A 20,400-nucleotide genomic window follows, 5' to 3' on the forward strand; every position below is an offset into this window, starting at 1 on the left:
CTTTTGATCCCTCCCTCAAATGCATGAATGCAATTAAGAAGTTACGTCAGTGTGGGCCCAGTCTTGCAGAAAAACGTCAAGGTCCGGAAGGAAAGGCAAACACACAGGAAGTTGTATAACTTTAATACAACTTTAAATTCAGAATGGGCTTTATTGGCCTAATAAGTGCTCGCACACAAGGAATCCGGCTCTATTTGTTTGTTTGTTTTTTGTTCTCAGTGGCAACATGACACAGGCAATAGCAACATATATCATATGTATATGTGTAATGGTGCAGTGTGCAAAGATGATGAAATAACTATCTATATATACCCTGCTTTGGTTAAAAATAAAGTGAATCAACTAATTGATATATATATATATATATATATATATATATATATATATATATATATATTGAAATAACAATTATTTGTTATTTATTTAATTATACATATAATGTGTTTTTCATATTATAACGTCTTTTCCCCCAGTGTTTCTCATCCTCTCTTAGAATAGAATAGAATAGAATAGAATAGAATAGAATAGACTAGCCCTTATTATCATTGTACATGTACAACTGTTTTCCTTTAAAGTCAGTGTGTTTGTATACAGTGTTTGAGCGCAGTCCTTTATTTTGAAGATTTGGACCGGAAACACAGGTTAATTGCGTTTAGCTGGACTGGTGGGCAAATTTCTGTGGACCTGAGGCAGGATTAAGTGAGGCTCTCAGTCAACGACCGTTTGGAAACCTGCGTTCACTCTGGTAAGTCTCTGTCAGAGTCTCTTTCTTCGGTAGTTTGTATTCAGACGTCTCAGCTCGATAAAGAAGCACAAAGCTAAACTGAGCAGGCTTAGACTGTGAAAAAAGGAAAGAAACAAAGTTTGGCTGCAGCACGCCGAGTTCCCATGCTGCCGAGCTGATAGTTGCAGATTTTGGAGGAATGTGAACAGGAATCAACCTGTTAACTTGTGAAAAGTTTTACGCAAGCAAAGAAAGATTTCTTTGAAAGTGATTCGAGGCAGCAGGAAAAATGTGCATCTGGTAAAAACATTTTTCTTAAACTTTTGTGTACTCCGTTAAAAACAAGCAAAAATGAAACATTTATGTACGTAAATCAAGTTGCATTTAAATACTGAACACCTGTGTTTTTTTTTGCATGGGTTAAATATTAATAACTGAATATAGCATATAAGCTGTGAGCTGATTGGGAGTTTGTTTGAATGTATTGTGGATGTGAGAACAAGATAATCTTCTCCCATAAAAATTCACCAGCAGTTTACTCTTAATGCATTCCCAACATAGTTCAGATACACAGGTTATGTGAAATGAAATGGTGACAAACCAGAAAAATAATAATAATCGATTGGCATGGCCTTTTGTCGACTGAAAATGAAACCAGGGCTGTTCTGAGTGATTCCTTCCACCCAGTAATGAAAAGCTTCTCCCAATCGGCGTGGTTTCTTTTTCATTCATAAGGGGGTCACTGAATGCTTTTGAGTACGCATGTGATTACAGTCACATGCTCTGACCTTTGCAAATCACTAGATCGCAACTGAAGTCAACACCCGTTGGACCCAGGTGTTGGTGTTCACCACCACTATTATCAAAACACCAGTTGAAGGAAAGTGTCCCTCAAGTACACTTTCAAATACTTAGAGAATCAGTGCCGAGGAGCATGGAGGTCCAACTCCTTAATAAGATGCTTTATGCTGTTTTTCTTCTTTAATTTTCACTTTATAGCTTACTTAAAGCACCAAATATATTATTGATACTCACTTGACAGTTTTTGGGGTTGGTGCGGCGGTTAGCACTAACAAGGTCTTGGTTTCAAGTCAACCCTCAGTCTTGCTCCAAACAGTCCAGACAGGTGTATGTCAGCTTACTTGGTTACTAAGTCACCTGTATGCGTGAACGGTTTTCTGTCTCTGAATTAGCCTTGCAGTAGATTGACAGTCTCTCCAGGGTGTGTCCTGCCCCCTGCCCTGTGACAGCCAGGAAAGACTCCAGTCCCATCTGCAGCCCAGAATTGGATAAGTGGAAGATGTTGGCATGTTATGTTTTGTGTTTAAATTAATTAACATATTTCCAGCATGATGGTAAAACAAAAACTGAAACTAAATCAACACATCATTCAGTCATTAACATAAGATTTTAAAGTCGCACACGTGGAACCCTTTCTCATTTATTGGGGGAAACATGGCACTGTTTATCTGTGCGTTTCAGTGGTGGTAGGATAATGTTCTAAAGACGTGCATGTTCTTTTTCCTGTACCATCAGTTAATGATTCCAGATGTTTTCAACATTGTATTCCCCAAATCCAGTCTTACTGCCACAACTGTGATTTTTTTTATTTTTTTTATTTATTTTTTTATTTTTTTATTTATTTTTATTTTTTCCCCCCCTCACACTGAAAAATGTGAAGCTCCTCTAAGGAATATAAAAATAGTTTTTATAATTTTTCATCAATGGACTCAATGATCAGCACAACCTGAAAGCGACGTCCTGGTATATTAAGAGTGCTGTGATTTCCACAAAGCAAACATTATATCACATTTTACATCTGTTTACTATCAGAAGCCTATCCCAGCAGCACCCACTGGGTAAGAGGCAGGAAAGGTCATCTGCCTGTCAGAGAAACCTCTCAAATGCAATCGCATGAAAAAAAAAAAAATGACGCGCTTGCTAACTTTAGAATCTAGATTGAAGTGGAACTCGCAGAAGGAAAAGTCAATTGTCGTTGAAGACACTGCTGTAATCAAGCACAGGTCACCTGTCAGAGATGAGGAAGCCTGAATGAGTCTGCAGGAAGTGCCATATTCTTTAGAACAAGAGCACTCAATAAAGACGCTGCTTACATTTGCATAAATCAATTTAGTACAGACACTTTTATTTTTTAAGTAGTTTCTTCGTCCTTGCATTCTGCATGCCACTTTACATGAACCTTTTTGCTTTATTTTATCTACATGATCTGTATTAAAAGGCCAGTGTTGGGGATAACGTGTATATATGTAGAGGGTTTGTTTTGCTGCTAAACTTGCCCAAACTTTACAGGCTATATGTGGAAAATGTAAGTGAGGTACAGAGAAAAGGGGGCTGCTGTGAATTTTGTCTGTGGTCCAAGTTGAGGATAATTACAGTTGGAGTGAGTTTCAGCCCTAATTGTAGGTTTTCTGCCATTTTTGTTGTGTAAAATCACAGCCGCTGTTCATTTCCACACGTTACATCTGCTTTTGTTTTAAATCATACTTCTAATACTTGCGTGTTGAGATATTCGGAGGCAACGTGTTTGGAGTTGTCCATATGGCCTCCTGCCATCTGTTTTGTGTGTATTTGACAGTTACAGTGTTGAATGTGTCACCTGACGTTTGTAGTCAACCATTAAGAATGAACAAATACACCGGCTCAGTCAGACGTGAGCTTTGACAGCATGTTGACGTTTGAACCTGGCGCTGCTTAGTTACCTGAAACCAGAAACGTCTGCAAAAGAATGCACAACTGTAGCTTTGTTTTCGAGAATCTCCGCTTGGGTTTAAGTGAATTCGAGACCCTGGGAGACTCCTGACCGCCTTGAGGAAAGTGGTGTTTTCTGCATCCCGGATGTGTGGTCTTTCTCGCTTCCTGCTACAAGAGAAACGTCATTGGGATCGAGCGTGCATGTGTCTGTGTTCTTCACGCTTTGTTTAGGAATCACAGCCAGAAAACACCCGTGCGTTTCATTCTTTCTCCCCCCCCCACCCCACGCTTGCCTCACGTGTCCATCTTGCAGTCCTCTCTCTTCGGGTCCCCTCCAACCAGAACTCTCTCCTCCCTGGGCACATGGAGCGTGTGCAGACTACACCGGTCTTCTGGTGCTGGCACAAAATGCTGTGGCCTGTCTCCCAGCTATAAAAACCTTCCCCCTCTTGCTTTGTGCCACCTCCTGTAGTTTTCTGGGTCAGGGGGGAGCATTCCCCAGCATTGCTCCCGTCACCACAGAAAAGTTCTTAAAGCTACTATACAGAGCTCTTTTTATATTCTGTGCGATGCACAGAGCCAAATCGTTATCCGATGTTTCATGTGACAACACGAACGAGGAAAGGAGACGGCAGCTTAAGCATCTCAAGCATTTCTGCCTGCTTGTCTAATGCAGAGGAAACTGTGCATGTGTGTTAAATAAGTCTTTGGCTGCTCTATAAAATCATTTACAGCCACCACAACCGATCTGAACAGCAGCAAATTCAAAATAGATGCATGTTATTTGGTTTTCTTGGTAAAACATGGACTTTGATTATTCAATTTTTATTTTATTTTATTTTAAAACTTGTGATCCTCTTTATTACTTTTATTTCATCCCAGGACCCACATGTGTTACTGGAGTCAAAATTTATGCACAAATTTGACTTGCAAAGAAAGCACACCAGGAAATGCATCTACAAAAAAACTCCTGGAGGAAAAACGACACAATTTTCATCACAGAAGTTTAATTGAGGCTCAGTTGTGTTTGAGAGCATCTTGCTGAAGTCAGTGGGAAGCTCTTCCAGTTTCACTGTGTTCAGGGAAAAGCTTTTGGTCTTACATCACGTTGCTTCAAGCCCGATCGCCTCTCTGCAAGTTGTTTCTTTGTTGCCGCTGATTTAGAGACTCCAGTAGGGTGTCATCTGGAAACCTAATGTTACAGCTGCAGTGCAGCATAAAACACACTGCCCCGGAGAGTGCTGGTGCTCATTCTAGACCTGCAGTCGTGGCTGCATAGTCCAGATGTTTGTCTGGCCCAGCTCCGCAGTCAGGTGCTGTAGGATGTTGGAGGGCTGAGCTATATTAGGTGATAGCAGCAACAATGAAATGTTTTCAGACTGTGCAGGGCACGCTGCGCTGTCCCACGGCTCATGCAGACTTGGGTCCTATTGCAGTGTTCAGCCTCTGAAAATGTTACAAGTCAGTACAGGGTCTATTCTTCTTCTCTTCTTATCCTCTGATCTCAGCAGTGACATGAATCTTTAGCAGTGTCTGCTGTGGCTCCTAGATCTTTCAAGCTTACAATAATTCATAACCCCACCATGCCGTTTTAAATTTTTTTTTTTTTTTTTTTTTACCACCTGCCCGGGAACATTTTCCCATGACACCCCATTAGTTTGATGGCAGTTGAAATGTTTGATGGTTATAAAGGAACATTGACGAGGTTGTAATTATTGACTACATGCCAGATTTGACTCAAAACCGGTTTTTGGTTGTTTTTTTGGGGGGGTTATGTCTGTAATTTCAACATGCTGCGTTCCACTCATGTGTTTGTCATACTTCTGTTAGTGAATAGCTCTTGGTTATGTCTCCACTTGTGAGCGAGAGTAAACATGCACGGACATGGCGACATGCCTGTCGTCTCCACTTGAACCTTTTTTTTTTTTTTTGTGTGTGTTGCATTTTGGCATATACTCCACATACGGATGCCTTTACTTACACCAAATATAGTTTCGATCCGCTGTTACTGTTCAAACATCACAGCACTTACTGTATGAACTGTGTGCACGTCTGTCACGAGTGCCCTGCTGCGATAGCAGCTCTCCGAATGACAATGTAGCCAAAAGCGCACTCTCCCTGCAGGAACTGGCACAGAATGAAGGTGCGTTTGTTTTCCTTCAGTATATTTTCACATGTGTTTGCCATTCCTTTTGTCTCCTGTCTTCTTGGGAGTAAGAGCTGGAAGCACAATGGTTCTTGTCTGGGACTTGACAATAGCCATAATGAATGGGAGTGAGAGAGAAGGGAGGGCCAGGGAGAGAGAAAGACAGAAAGGGGCCACAGGAAGCTCTCTTCACACCACACTGTCATTTTTTTCTTTTTTTTGATGTCACGTTTCATAAAGCCCTTTGTTTTCAATTTATTTACCTAGTGAAAGGACTCGAGGGGCTCACCAGCTGCTCTGTGACTTCAGCAGGTGTAAAGAGGGAAGTGAACAGCTTTAGTTCACATAAATTGATGCTTAAAGCAGATTAGAAATCCTCCTGAGGACGAGTGTGGCATTGCTTTGCCCGTGCAGGCTAGGGAAGCGGCGCAGCATCAGCTCCGGTTAAACAGGAGGGAAGGGGAAGCTACCCTCTCCAATTGGGCACTGGGGGAGAAAATGGGTGAGAGGTTGAGGAGCGTTCAGGGAGGGCGGAGCAAATGTGGGAAAGGGGAGGTTTATTCAGAGAGGTGAATTCCTTGTGCGGTAGAAGATGAAGTGGTTTGCTTGAGGGGATGAAATTAGCAGTTTCAGGGAGAAGTCTGGTCTTGCACTTTGGTGTGTGTGTGTGTGTGTGTGTGTGTGTGTGTGTGTGTGTGTGTGTGTGTCATTTTCCCCTCCCCGTGTCTCCCTGATTCATTCAGTTCTGATATGAACAATGAAGTCTTTGGCAGAGAACCATTAGGGGTGGACCCAGCCGGTCCTCCCTCCTCACCCCATCTCGCCACCAGCCCCCGTTGCTACTGTACACACCCTGAGTCTCTCTTTCTCTCTGGCGAATGAAAGGGTGGCAGAACATGACTGAGAGTAACCTCGGTGCCTGTTTCTTTTAAGCCAATCGTTATTACTTCCTGGTGTCTCTCTACCACCCCCCACCCCCACCACTCTCTCTCCTGTATAGACCCAGAGTCTTTTCTTCTCTTCTCTCTCTCAGCTGTGCCAAACCTGTGGTCCGCTGTGGCTGGGCCTTTTAAACCGGGCTCTTCAGGCTGGATTATTGTGTTTCAGAAGTGGAATGATATATTTTTTTCTTTCTTTCGTATTTTTTTTTCTTTAGTATGTGGATAAACAGGGTGTAGGGGGACAGATATGTAAACATCCACTAGAGTTGTCAGGATACTAGACTTGATACTCACACCCAGGAAAAAAACTCGATTTATTCAATTAATTTTTCCCTAAATAAATATTCAATATTAAGTATAAAGGTTAAGTGTAGAGATTTTATCCATTTTTAAAATTACTTAGATAATTTCATTACAAATTGTGAAGGTAATAAATACACACACACACACACCTAAGTAACTGAATTATTGTAGAAGAAGAGCATTACGGAAAACTAACATGAGGAGTATAAATGATCTTTGGATAAAGTGTAATATTAGTTATGCTAAAACAAAGATATTGTGAAGCGGACTGAACCGATCACTGCCTGCGTTTTAAAATGACGTCACAGCTACCACAAAATATGAAACACATTTTACTAAATTATTGTAAAGGTAGTTTAAAGTTAAAATTTATCATCTTGTCCACATTTGCCTGCAGCCTCCAGAGATGGGCAGTAACGCGTTACTGTAATCTGATTACTCTTTTAAAGTAACGAGTAAAGTAAGGGATTACTATCGCAAAAACGGTAATTAGATTACTGTTACTTTCCTGTAGGAACGCTGCGTTACTAAAATCGTGATTTGATTTTTTTATTTTTTTTTATTTTTTTGTGTCTCATGACAGTGACGTAAGCGAGTGCGACATTCGTGACAAAAGGTGTGTGTGTGTGTGTGTGTGTGTGTGTGTGTGTGTGCAGATCAACAATGGATTATATATCGAGTGGGGAGAGAGAATGACCGTGCAGCGTTTAAAGCGTGGAAGTACTGACCTTACTTTGAGTTTGATTCCATAAAAAGTGACAAAAACATTAGTGTCCGTTGTGCGTGGGAAGAAACCTTCTTTTTACAGTGGGAACCCCCCCCCCCCCAAACAAGCACCGAGTGCGCAAAGAGGTAATGGGAAATTCACAGAGAAACTCACGGATTCTTCCACTGACCGCTGCGGCACACCTGCACCAGGGCAAACCTCCACCTACCGTACTCCTGCTTTACAGGTGAAAATAGAGCAACAGGACCGCTAGTCTTTGACTTTATTTATTTTCTGCTGTATTTTAACTTGCATCTATTTGAAAGACTGAATGTAAACACAAAAAATATTTTATTTTATGTGCTGGAATGTGCAGAAAATAGGTTTAAATGTTAAACAAATTTCTTGAAGTCAGAGAATGGTTCATATAAATTAATTTTTACTTGATGCATAAAGTTAAAAGATTAAAACTGATAAAACAAGTTTAAAAAAAAGACTTTTCCATTTGATTACATTTTGTATGATGGATTATGCAGAAAAAGTAGAATTGGGCTGAAAGATCTATCGCTTTATCACCTATTCAGGTTGTAAATTGTTTTTAAAAAGTAAGTAATTAATTACTTTTGAAAATAAGTAATCAGTAAAGTAACGGGATTACTGTTGGGGGGGAAGTAATTAGTTACTGATTACTTTTTTCAAGTAACTTGACCAACACTGGCAGCCTCTCTTGTACAGCGTTCCCACTGCATCCCTTTACCATGTCTTCTGTCTGATTCGGCTGCTCTGCTCTGGATTTCGCTCTGTATTTGCTCGGATTAGTTCTCCACACTGGACTCTGTTTGGTTCAGCTACCCTTCCCCCGCTGCTCTGCACAGCCAGAAACCCACCTGGTTGTCCATTTGTCCGTAATCTGCTCTGCTCAGTATTCAATCTGCAATTTGTTCAGCCTGCAACAATGATTCATATTTATCTAACTGCAGACTGCTAGCTGCTACGTTAATGATAACAGGTGGCTAATGGTAATTTCTAGTCATTTCTGATAGCGAAACAGCTAATGTTAACATTGTTGAAACAGTAGCTTTACCGACCTCTGAAATTCCTCCTAAAATGTTGTTCAGTGTTGCAAACCTGAACTGCTTCAGCGGTTAGTGAGAGGAGCTGTGTCTCTCGGTCTGACTGCACATGTGCTGTGAAGTTGTTTTAGCCACGGAGGGCAAAGTCGGCACTGTTTACATTGGTACTGTTGCAAATGAGAAGGATGCATCTGCAGTTAAATAACTTGTAGGTAAATGAATGTATTCATTCCTTGTATTGCATTCTTCCCATATAAAGCATAGGGACGCAGAGCTAGATCTGGCTTTTGTTTTTACTAGAGGTGGGAATCCCTAAACACCCCATGATATGATACTGTCTCAAAATGGACGATAAGATATTGTTGAAATTTTAAAGATTTTGCTATATGCATTGCAATAACATAAACCTAGCACAAAAATTAAGGAAATTTGTGTTTTCGTAATTTCTTTGTTGTAACCATGCTCCTTTACAATAAATCCTATACCCTTGGAAAGCCTGTTTATTTCCCTGAAATGGTGCCACGTTTGTAAGGAAAATGTGTTTGGGGGTTGAGCAGCAGAGTTGACTATGTGGTTTGCGCCCATGAAAATTTGCTAAATCTTCTTTGCCAAACGGCTTATTGTCCTATTCAGGCTTGTTTGATGCCTTCTTATTTGATTGGATGATGAAAGTCTGAAGAGCATGTAGAAGACTCATACACACTCAGAATAACCTGGCACCACCACCTCATGCTGGTCACCAGCTTGGTCACATACTCATGTGGGACAGCATCCTATTCTTAAACCAGTGTTTGTCACAAGTTAACCAGTGTGATTGTGTTGGTCAGTCTGGCACGAACAGCGGACCCACGCTGATCCCAAATGTGTTCAGTGGGGTTGAGATCAGGACTGCAGGCAGCCCTTCCAAATTCTGGAGGTAGTCTCTGATAAACCATCTTAGAAGATGTCGTTATCATCTTGTCAGGTTGGACAAAGAGTGTGGAGATATGGGAATGCCACTAGTTGCAGAATCTCATCCTCATTTCTCTGCATTGAGATTGCCTCCAATGATGATAAGCCTTGCTTAGTTTTTTTTTTCCAAGTGAGGCAGATGCCACCCCACACCATCACACTGCCTCCACCAAAAGCTGTTACGGTATCGGTGCAGCAATCGGAATAGTGTTCTCTGTGTCATATCCGCACTTTGGACCTATGATCCGTATGGCATAGGCAGAATCTGGACTCATCACTGAACAGAACGTTCCTCCACATGTTGCCGTCACCAGCGCAAACTGGCCTGATGGTGAGGGGCTGTCATGGCAGGCCTGATGGTGAGGGGCTGTCATGGCGAGGGGCTGTCATGGCAGGCCTTCTGGCAGCCCTATGAGACCAGAGATTGTCTGTGTGCAGTTTGTTCCAGATTGTGTGGGTAGTGAGCCGTCGGCCATATTGTCCTGCAAACCTCGACTGCAAATCTGTAGAAGACTGCCCTCAGTTCCTAAGTGCTGACAGGGTGAGGAAACGCTCTTGTTGTGTCATCTTCTCTTAGGACGCCCACTTCCTAGCCTGAATCTGACATCCCTTTTATGGAACTTGGCCTTCAATTTGGAGATGGTGCTAGGGCTCACGCCAAATAATGCAGTTTAAGATATAAAAAGGAACTGTGTTTAGAAAACATTGTAACTTTTATAAATCCCCCATAAAACTAACCACACATATGAGCACTATTTAGGGATTGGACTCATGTGCTATTTCCCGTTTAGTGAATCTGGCCCCAAAACTGGTCGTGAGCGTACAACAACTTCAAGCTCTAGACAACTATTTATCCACCACGAGTTGCAATCAATCACAAATGTGATGAATTTCAGTACAGTCCCCAGGTAGCCACTGAGGTTTTTGTAGATGTTGGAGGCTGCTGTCCTATTTTTACTTGTCACTCAGCTATTAGTTTGCTCTGAATTACGAGATGGTGTTCTCGAGCTAAGTGCGTCCAGTGTGCATCAGATTGGCCCACAGACTTGTAGTAGTCTGAGTATTTTATAAAATATCGATACAATATTGCCTCGCAAAATATTGCAATACTATGCAATATTGATGGGGTATTTTTCTACCTCTAGTTTGAACAGATAAACGGATAAAGTTCAAAGTCCAGGTCAATACAGAAAATTCCTGTTATTGCATCTACATTCGCAAAAATTAGTCAGCATAGATAAAGATGTGCTTACAGTTCTCCATCACACCAAGAGCTTCAGAAGCATGACTAGTCTCACATGCAACTGGCACGTCTTGTCAGTGCACCACCTGAAGATTTTTCCATATTTGCTGGGCTGTAATTGCACCACAAATGAGCTGTATAAATTCAGAGTGCAGCAGGCTTTTAAAAAGGGCCATTTTTGAATTCATCTGCAGTGCTGCTGCACATCGCCATCATCACACTGATCATTCTTGATGATGTGACCCAAATCTCTTATTAAATCCAGCACGCTGTTTGCCAAATGGAGTGAAGGGAAAATGTTTGCCTCTTTCTTGGTTAAAGTGATTTTGAAAGCCCTGAAAAGTCTACGGGGACACGTGGAGTTTAGCACAAAGTGCCACCCGACCATGAACTGAGCCTCCAACCACGTTGGTTTTGCAATCATAAGAATGTATTTAGAATTACAGCATTAAAGTAAATAAAAGGGAATAATAAGGAAGGAAGCAAACTGACCTCAGGGTGTTCAAGGACAAAAACAATAAAACAAACCCCCCCCACTCTTGATAGAAAGCAAGAAATACCCCACTAAGCTCTAAGTTGGAATGAAAGTACAACACCTAAGCTCCCTGGCTGGCCACAAAACAGGAGAAAATGTGCATAAATTGCAGAAAGCCCTTAAAAAGCTTCCACTAACATGCAAAGACACAAAGGCCCCACGAGTTTGCCTCTTTCAGCTCCCAAGATCACTGTAGTGCTGTGTTTTTTGGTGTTTTTTTGTGCTTAATCCAGCAACCACACATCTCAGGGCTCACCAGCCAAACAGCATGGAGGTCTTGCTGCTGGAGCGACATGTGTAGTTTCACAAATGAGCAGAATAGAATAGAATAGCCTTTTATTGTCATTTCACATGTAAAACGAAATCGTGGATGATCAGCGTGTTGTTCAGGTGTGGAAGACCTGGAGCAGAGGGTGAGGGAGAGAGCAGCTCTCGTTCTGGAAGAGGCCAAAAGGTCAGTGAACATGGCGGCGATCATGACTATTATCTTTTTTTCGTTTTCTTTTTTTAGAGGTGAATTCAGTCTCATACTGCACTGTAAAAAAGAGCACACTCTGAGCAGACACTGGAAGCCAGGTAATCTTTGGAGCCATAAATCAAACAAATTGGGAAAAAATCTGGTCTGTGAGGAAGAAAATGAGGTGCTAACTTTGGCCTTGGGATTTTTAAATTCCTTTTTTTTTTTTTTTTTTTTTAATTGTTTTTGCAGCTTTATGTAAACAGATTGATCATTAGTAAAAAAAATAATCCCCAGCTCCCAAACAAGGTAGACATTTCTTTTAGTGCTAAACTTCACCGCAACACAGATTAATAAATAAATAAATATATAAATAAAAGTCGTGCAAAGACAACAAAGCTCTGCATCAAATTTATCAGATACACATCAAGTTTAAAAAGAGAAAAAAAGAAGCAGAATGCACACAGAAAACAATAAAAAAAAACCCTTCAGTGTTAGTCTGCTACTCTATATGCTTGTTGTTGTTTTAAAGTAGCAGCAGAGTTAACATCTGTCCCTATGCACCATGTAATTTTCTTCCTTTTGACTGCTTATTTTCCCTTTTCTACATCCTGTCTCCTCAGCTATGCATTTCCAGGAGTGGCTGCGGTCGCTTCGCTCCAGCACAGGACTTAAAGGCTCCGAATCGGAGGACTTGTGGAGTCTTCTGCCGTCTCTGCCTCTCTCCTCCTCCTTCTCCCTGTCGCCCTCCTCTGTGCTCGGTTTAGGAGCCTTGGCCTCCATCACAGCGTACTGGCTGGTGACCCGTCCTCGACCCATGCGCCCTCCCTGCGATCTTAAAGCCCAGTCTGTGGCCGTTAACGTGAGTGAGGGACGGCTGTTGCTGGCTTAGGCGTGTGTTAGCGTGCTCTGCATTGCTGCAGGGCTGTCGGTGACAGGGTGGTGTTTATTGCAGGGAGATCCCAGCTGCAGGCGATCGGCGATCCTCAAAGATGACACTCTGCTGGAGTTTTACTATGACGACACCAGGACAGCCTATGACATGTTCCAGAGGGGCCTGATGATCTCAGGTGATGCGCACATTCACACACACTTCATTAAACACTCTCCTCTTGATGGAGAAGTCGGTATGGAACCGGACAGAGTAGAGGAAAACTGGAAAGTGGATTGATAGCAGAACTATCAGCAGACTTTCTGAGCTGACAGAGCGGTGTTGTGTCCTTCAGGAAGTGGCCCGTGTCTTGGCTTCAGGAAGCCGGGTCAGCCCTACGAGTGGATCTCCTACGCTGAGGTCTGGCATATCGTTACTTCTGTGATTCCTCCCAGTTATCTCAGCACTTCCATGTAATGTGTTTGATCTTTACTGTTTGTTCACTGAGAGCCTCTAATCCTTCAGGTGGCTGAGCAGGCGCAGGTGCTCGGCTCTGGCCTGTTGGCTAAAGGTTGCCAGCCGAATCCGGAGCAGTTTGTTGGGATCTATGCACAAAACAGGCCAGAGGTATGGACCTCCCACTGCTCTGTGGTGTGACAGCTCATCCCACTCTAGTTTGGCTGCCTTTGATCTTAAAAATTTATTAAATAACTCTCATCTCAGCGGAGGTTTTGTGGATGATGATGATTCTACCCTCGGAGCTCAGCATGCCCTTTTAAACACATTTTGAAAATTGAATTTATGATTTCCTTTTTCTTCTTTTTTTTCTTTTTTAATCCATCTATTGTGAAATTGTGTTTGGCTTTATTTATATTGCCAGCACAGTGCTAGTGGTGAATGTGCGTCTCCAGGGCAGCTAATATTGAAGAGTGTCTCATTTTATTTTAATACACTTGTCGGACTGGGCAATTATTGCCGTAGTAAAAGACAATTTTCTGCTCTATTAGAGCCCCTAACCCTCTCATTTGACCGATCTACACCTTGAGTGTTGTTTATGTTGTATATGGGTTTATAAATGACTTCAGTGTAACAGTGCTGCTTTGTCTCCCTCTGCTGGTTAAAGTGGATCATCTCAGAGCTGGCCTGCTACACCTACTCCATGGCAGTGGTGCCTCTCTATGACACACTGGGACTGGAGGCGATGGTGCATATCCTCAACCTTGGTGAGAAAAGCTTCACATTAAAATACGAAAATGAAAACGTTTCACATGGTGTCAAAGGTGAAGCCTTCATCACATCAGACATACAAACTGCATATGGATATTTTGCCCTTTGAATAAAGAAAATATTGGAGAAGGAAGAAGATCATCGTGTACAGAATATGCTATAAATATCAGAAGTACTACAGGCATAAAAATACCCTTTACTAATAAAAGTCCTGCATTAATCATTGTCACTGTTATTACTGAAGAACTGCATAATTCTACCTCTTATAGGCTTTTAACTAGATTTGAACTCTCAAAGAAGAACTTCCCGAACATTTACAAAATGCTGACACAGTAGATCCTGTTGTTTCGCTTCCCCCCCCCCCCCCCCCTCCTATGTAAATAACTAATAACCAACTAATAACTAAATTAAGCATTTCTATCTAAATGCATAGAAAATATTTCTTCCAGCAGAAGACTGGTACACTGTGGTCACTACAATACTAAGTTAGTCTGTGGGTGGATCGTAAAATTCTGAACCTACAACCTAAATGTAGCAGCAGAAACTGAGACTCTTCAGATTAGGCAGTGTTTTTTTTCTGATCTTATTTATCAAAGTTTGGTGAGCTCATGGAAACTGCAGCCCTAGTTTTCCTGCTATTGGCTGACAGGAGTAAAATGCAGTGTGGCCTGTTTTAAAGTGGGCTGTGTGAACGTGCAGCACAGCGTGTTCAGAGCATCTCTTCTACATACGTCGGTTGAAATAGGTGGTTATCGGAGTTGCTCCTGGTTTCCTGTCGGCTCAAAGCAGTCTTGCCTCTCACATCAACATTTTCACCCAGAGAACCACTGCTCGCTGGATATTTTCCACTTTTCCAGACCATTTTCTGTAAACCTTAGAGATGTTTGTGTGGGAAAACTCCAGCAGATCAACACTCAGACCAGCCCATCTGGCACCAGCATCCATGCTGCAAAGTCCTTAATGTCTACGTGGCTACAAACACTGAGCTGCTGCCATAGATGCTTGTGTAAATGAGCAGGTGTACCTTGTAAAGTGGCTGAGTGTGTATAAAGATTAAACAAAGCTAGGCTACACCTGATCACTTGAAGTAAAAGTAAACCCGCCTGCTCAGTTTTTGCTGTTCCTGAGCAGCAGTATATGCGTGTGAGTTCAAAGAGGTTTGATTTGTTCTGACAGGAGAAATATTTGAATGTGAAAAATGCGATCATCCTGGCTTCATTAGTTCAAAGTGAGACTGTGTTCGGTAGTCCTTTTGAGACGGGCAGAAGAGCCGAGTGGAAAACCCCCACAGATTTCACACTTTGATGAGAACATTTCTTCACAAACTTTCTGTGTAAGTGTGTGCTCGGTGCTTTTTTAGCGGAGATCTCTGTGGTGATCTGTGACCGGGAGGAGAAGGCGGCATCTCTGCTAGAGAACAAGGAGAACGGCACGACTCCGAAGCTGTCCTGCCTCGTTCTCTTTAACGACTTCAGCCAGGCCTTTGTGGAGAGGGCGAAGAGCTGTGAGGTGGAGGTTTTAAAGCTGGAGCAGCTCATGGTGAGTTGGGGTGGGGGGGCGTAGCCATTTAAATGTAGCCCCTTTTAATCGACTCATCGTTGCTGATGTGCAAATTGATACGAGCAACTCCTCTTTGTCCACATCTTAGGACATCGGTAGGAGGAACCTCAAAGATCCTGTGGTGAGTTTGTCATCTCTCAGAGCTGCTCACGTAAAAGGCTGATCTCCCCCTTCCTAAACACTGGCATGACAGCTCTGTCGTCGCTCCTGTCCAATAGGATATCATTAACACTCACTCATAAGCAGGGGCTTAAATTAAGAGCGGAGGAAGTCCGTTGTCATGTTCTCATATTTTATTGCTGCCCTCTGTAGCCGCCCCAGCCTCAGGATCTGGCCGTGGTTTGCTTCACCAGTGGAACCACAGGTACCGTCTGATCTCATAAGCCTCTCCGTAATTATCCTTCACTCACATCATTAGAGAAATGCCCTTCAGTGCCCACTAACAACCACTCTTTATGGCACCGCTGCAGTTTCCTTTGCTGCGCAGGGGCACTGCAATAATGTTTTGTTTATTTACCCAGGGAAGCCCAAGGGAGCCATGATCACCCACGGCAACATCGCCTCCAACACTTCCTCTGTCATTAAGATCCTGGAGGTCTGTCTACACTTCCACCTCGTTGTCTAATTGAGAACAGCCTCACAGCTACCGTTGCTTCCCATTTGCTTGTGTCTGCATGTCTCCAAACTGTCCCCCTCCCCGCTGTGTCTAATGGTATGATTAATTGGGTGTTTGATTGCTCCTGTCGCTGCGAGGTACTTTAACTAATTGCCCCTGTATAAAGATTCTGCCATACAACATGTTTGATTGCCTGCGAGGCTTCGCCGTATGCCGCTGCCTCAACCTAATCTGTCCCCTGTGCTTTTTTTTGCTCATTTCATTTCTCGTTTTTCTCTCAGGGCTCGTTTGAGATCCAGCAAGACGACGTGTCGATCTCTTACCTGCCGCTTGCCCACATGTTTGAGAGAATGATTCAGGTAGTTGATCCTCTTCTCACATGCTTTTCTGTCTTTCTTTCCTACTTTTTTTGTGTATGAACCCTAAATTAAATCCGTTTCTATTGCAGGTCTCTATGTTCTGCTACGGGGCCCGAGTAGGATTTTACCAGGGGGACATTTCTCTTCTTATGGATGACATTAAAACTCTGAAGCCTACCTTCTTTCCCGTCGTGCCTCGTTTACTCAATCGCATCTATGACAAGGTCAGCAAACGCATTACCCGCTCCTCATTTTCTTTTACAAGGTGCAAAGTGCAGCAGATCCACCCGTTAGTAAAAATCATGCACCAGTATAGCTCACTGGCATCAGCAGGCAGCCCGGGTGCCGTAAGGCCATTGCATGGGCCTGGGTTTAATCCGTCATGAGGCTATTTTCTGCCTGCCTTCCCACTGTCCTCTCTCCACTGTTGTATTGCAATAAAACTGAAAAGCAAAAAACCCCATAAAATAGACTGATTTAAATCTAGATTGATCTTCCTTTTAAGGTAACGTTCTCGTGCACGTCCTCCAGTGTGACTTGCTCTTTTTTTAGATCGCGCCTTGGTGTGGTTAGAAGTCCCGTTAAACCCACAACACTTGCGTGCTCAGTGATGTCAGCACATACCTCAAATTTGCGCAGAGAATTCACCTCAGTTCTGTTTTATTTATATAGCACAATAGATGTCACGTCAAAGCCCTTTTTAGTTTAAGGCAAAGGCCCTACGACAGAAATACTAAGACTGAGCACTTTGCATATGTAACAAGGGGAAAACGCTCCGAACAGGACTTCTGCTGACTTATCTAAAAATAGCCAATCCAATATTTTTTACCTTGTATTAAGAAGGCGGCCATAATCCTGGGTGTGTTTCTGTTTTTTGTACATTCTTGCCAATTTTTTACATAGATCCTGGGTTCGGTGACCTCACCGTTTCGAAGAGCTCTGCTCAACTACGCTGTGAAAAGAAAGCAGGCGGAGCTCAGCAGCGGGGTTGTACGTAACAACAGCCTGTGGGACAAACTGGTGTTCAACAAGATCCAGGTCAGTGGCTGACAGTGTGGATCATATACTGTCTCAGCCTGTTGCTGCTGTAGGTTACTCATCCATATGCTTGGCTCTGCAGTGGCCTCCTCTGAAATCAGCCCACAGAACATCTTTTCTTCTCTAAACTTCACTATTAAGTGCCATATTTTCTGAAAATCCCTGACTTTGCAGTTGTCCTCGTCTGTGTTTTGTAGCACTTAACACGGTGGTACATGGTAGACAAGCAGCCCTGCAAATAATCAACAAATTTGTATCCAAACTTTACAAGAGAGGCACAACTATTCCAGCAATTGGTGCCAAAATCACCCGGAGCATATTGGCCCTGTGGGAGTGTATTGGAGAAGCACGCGTGCAGGCAAACAAGGACTGAAAGATTTTGGCTTGGTGTGATCAATACAGATGGGAAAATATGACCAAGGTTGAATATGATTTAAAATGGGAATGAGCTCGCATCCACAATATGATTGTGTTTGAACTGCTTTGCATAAATGCTTCACCGTAGGAACTCTTATTTTTTTATTTATTTATTTTTTTCAGGAGAGTTTAGGGGGTAATCTGAGGTTTGCATTGACCGCTTCGGCACCGATCTCCCCAGCAGTGCTGTCCTTCCTCAGAGCCACTCTGGGGTGTCTGATATTTGAGGGTTACGGACAGACTGAGTGCACAGCGGGCTGCACGTTCTCTATGCCAGGGGACTGTAGCACAGGTAGGAAACGCTCTTCTACTGTCAGGTGTTCAGGATGGATGCTGTTGTGGTTTCTCCTGTTAACAGCAGGGGTATGTTTGTGTCAGGTCATGTTGGTGCTCCTTTGCCCTGCGCCATGGTGAAGGTGGTGGACATCCCAGAGATGAATTACTATGCCAAGAACGGAGCGGGAGAGGTCAGCCACGCAAAGATATGAACACACTTTTACCTATCAGCGGATGCTGTGTGGTGACTTCTCAATGCTTTGTCCCGTTAAGATTTGTATTCGCGGCCCCAGCGTGTTCAGAGGCTACCTGAGGGATCCAGAGAAGACGGCTGAAGCCCTGGACAGAGACGGCTGGCTGCACAGCGGGGACGTGGGCCAGTGGCTTCCAGTAAGATTAGACACACTAACTAGCCTGTATGAGTCAAGTGAGTTTGTGTTACCACACTTGTTTTTGTCAGAATGGGACCCTGCGCATCATTGATAGAAAAAAGCACATCTTCAAGCTGGCACAAGGAGAATACATCGCTCCGGAGAAGATAGAAAACGTCTACATGCGTTGTGTCCCTGTACTCCAGGTGTTTGTGCATGGAGACAGTTTACAGGTACGGCACATTTTAGCTTTCTTATCCAAAGCGAAGTGTTCTCAGAGGCACGGTTCGATGTTTCATTTTGTCTTGCATTTCTTATCAGTCTTATTTAATAGGGATAGTTGTCCCTGACCCAGAGGTGTTTGTTGACTGGGCCAAGGATCGGGGATTTGTGGGGTCCTACGAGGAGCTGTGCCAAAATCCTGTAGGCCTAATTCTGGAATATAACTTTCATCTGATTAAAGTCCTCACAGCAGGATTAAATGGAAACTGGTTCTGTCTTCAACAGGATGTTAAGAAGGCAGTTTTAGAGGACATGAACGCCGTGGGGAGGGAAGCACGGCTGAATTCGTTTGAACAAGTGAGCAAACTCATCGAGGTTCAAACGCACAAGTTACAAAGTGGCTGAACTTAACTGATTTCGATGCTTCACCTTTCTGTCTCAGGTGAAGGACCTTTACCTGCATCCAGAGATGTTTAGTGTCGCCAACGGCCTTCTCACGCCCACCCTGAAAAGCAGGCGCGCAGACATCCGCAGACACTTTCAGGAACAGATTTCAAGCATGTACAGCAAGAAGGCATACTAACTCGACTCAGTAACTCGCAGACGCGACACCTGTGGGTCAGGGGTGTCCAACAAAAGAACAAAAACGGGACCTGGGAGTGAATATCCTGCAGTGCCTCATCTCAAACCCTACATTTCGTTATATCTGGAATATTATTTTGTTTTCCAGAAATTTGTCATCCACCTGTGACCACATCTCACTCTTAATTCCAAACAAGGAAATTAAGTGAGTGGATCCATATTTGCCTTCCAGTCATTGTCACTAATGAGATTTTACATGGACATTATCATTGTTTAGTTGCATAGAGGAGAAGCACGGACGATATTAGGAAGAACTGATATTAACGCTGATCCTTTTATTTACACTGCACTGTTGCTTTCCCAAGCAAAGATTTTGAAAGGGACTCTTTATGTGCACTTATGGCATTGGTCCTCCTAGACGTTGCATTAACTGTAGGTTTGTATTTTATGGTTGTTGGGTCTTTGCATCACTGTCACATAAGCTTCTGATGAATATGTTTCATCTTAGTGACTACTTCAAACCACTGACTTCACCTCAAGTTAAACAATTAATATGAATGAGCGGTGAATGGGGGGGGAAAATGATTTGTAAACAGGAATTTACTAATGCCAGTAAATAAAGATTAGTAATTGACGTGTTTGCATCATTCAGTTCATAAAAACTCAGGCATGTGCAGAAGCACACGCACACAAACTCATGAAGACAACAGCAAAATAGTCACTGGTTGCTTTTCTTGCATTTAGTTTATTGCATGATGATAATAATGAAGCAGAAAATATCATCCGACGTTATTTAAAAACTTACATAAAACCCAATCTGATCACAAAGTATTCATTTTGGTATATTTAAAAAAAAATCAACCATGACTATAACTTAAACTTAGAAAAGCACCTTCATTCATCCAGTTATTGGCGTGTAATCAGACAGTCTGCATTGCAGAACACAAAGACGAGCAACCGGCTAAGCATTTCCTTCAGTAATTACACAATAAAAAGCCACAAAAAAAATAAATAGTCAACATACTTGTAACTTCAAATTCACTAATGAGTAACATTCAGTGTGTGTTTAC

At 42.7% G+C, this 20,400-nt stretch overlaps 1 protein-coding gene across 3 annotated transcripts; it reads left to right on the top strand.

The window, feature by feature from the left end:
* The first annotated feature begins 646 nt into the window (after positions 1-646).
* Positions 647-20,356, top strand: acsl2 (acyl-CoA synthetase long chain family member 2). Of its 3 annotated transcripts, XM_085425185.1 has the most exons (21): positions 717-745; positions 11,725-11,788; positions 12,415-12,653; positions 12,747-12,861; positions 13,018-13,082; positions 13,188-13,289; positions 13,786-13,885; positions 15,250-15,428; positions 15,538-15,570; positions 15,762-15,813; positions 15,971-16,044; positions 16,347-16,424; positions 16,514-16,648; positions 17,328-17,462; positions 18,003-18,171; positions 18,258-18,346; positions 18,429-18,545; positions 18,616-18,759; positions 18,848-18,949; positions 19,034-19,105; positions 19,191-20,356. In XM_085425185.1, exons 3-21 carry the CDS (start codon positions 12,417-12,419, stop codon positions 19,329-19,331), a joined length of 2,139 nt encoding a protein of 712 aa, XP_085281311.1. In that variant the 5' UTR covers positions 717-745; positions 11,725-11,788; positions 12,415-12,416; the 3' UTR covers positions 19,332-20,356. The 3 variants fall into 3 exon arrangements, with proteins under 3 accessions (XP_085281309.1, XP_085281311.1, XP_085281312.1); XM_085425183.1 differs by lacking the exon at positions 11,725-11,788 and having other exon boundaries at positions 647-745; XM_085425186.1 differs by lacking the exons at positions 717-745; positions 11,725-11,788 and adding an exon at positions 827-1,024.
* The last annotated feature ends 44 nt before the right edge of the window (positions 20,357-20,400 follow it).

The sequence above is a fragment of the Rhamphochromis longiceps genome, linkage group LG12 (assembly GCF_057381845.1).
Source record: "Rhamphochromis longiceps isolate RC_006_pf linkage group LG12, R_longiceps_female_GT1.1, whole genome shotgun sequence".
NCBI lineage: Eukaryota > Metazoa > Chordata > Actinopteri > Cichliformes > Cichlidae > Rhamphochromis > Rhamphochromis longiceps.

What these genes read in the sequence shown, in the direction of transcription:
- acsl2 (XM_085425183.1), top strand. Translation starts at nt 12,417, where the DNA reads ATGCATTTCCAGGAGTGGCTGCGGTCGCTTCGCTCCAGCACAGGACTT. An exon ending in TGTTTGAGAGAATGATTCAG is followed by an intron (nt 16,425 to 16,513) that starts GTAGTTGATCCT and finishes TTTCTATTGCAG; the next exon opens with GTCTCTATGTTCTGCTACGG. An exon ending in TGGTGTTCAACAAGATCCAG is followed by an intron (nt 17,463 to 18,002) that starts GTCAGTGGCTGA and finishes TATTTTTTTCAG; the next exon opens with GAGAGTTTAGGGGGTAATCT.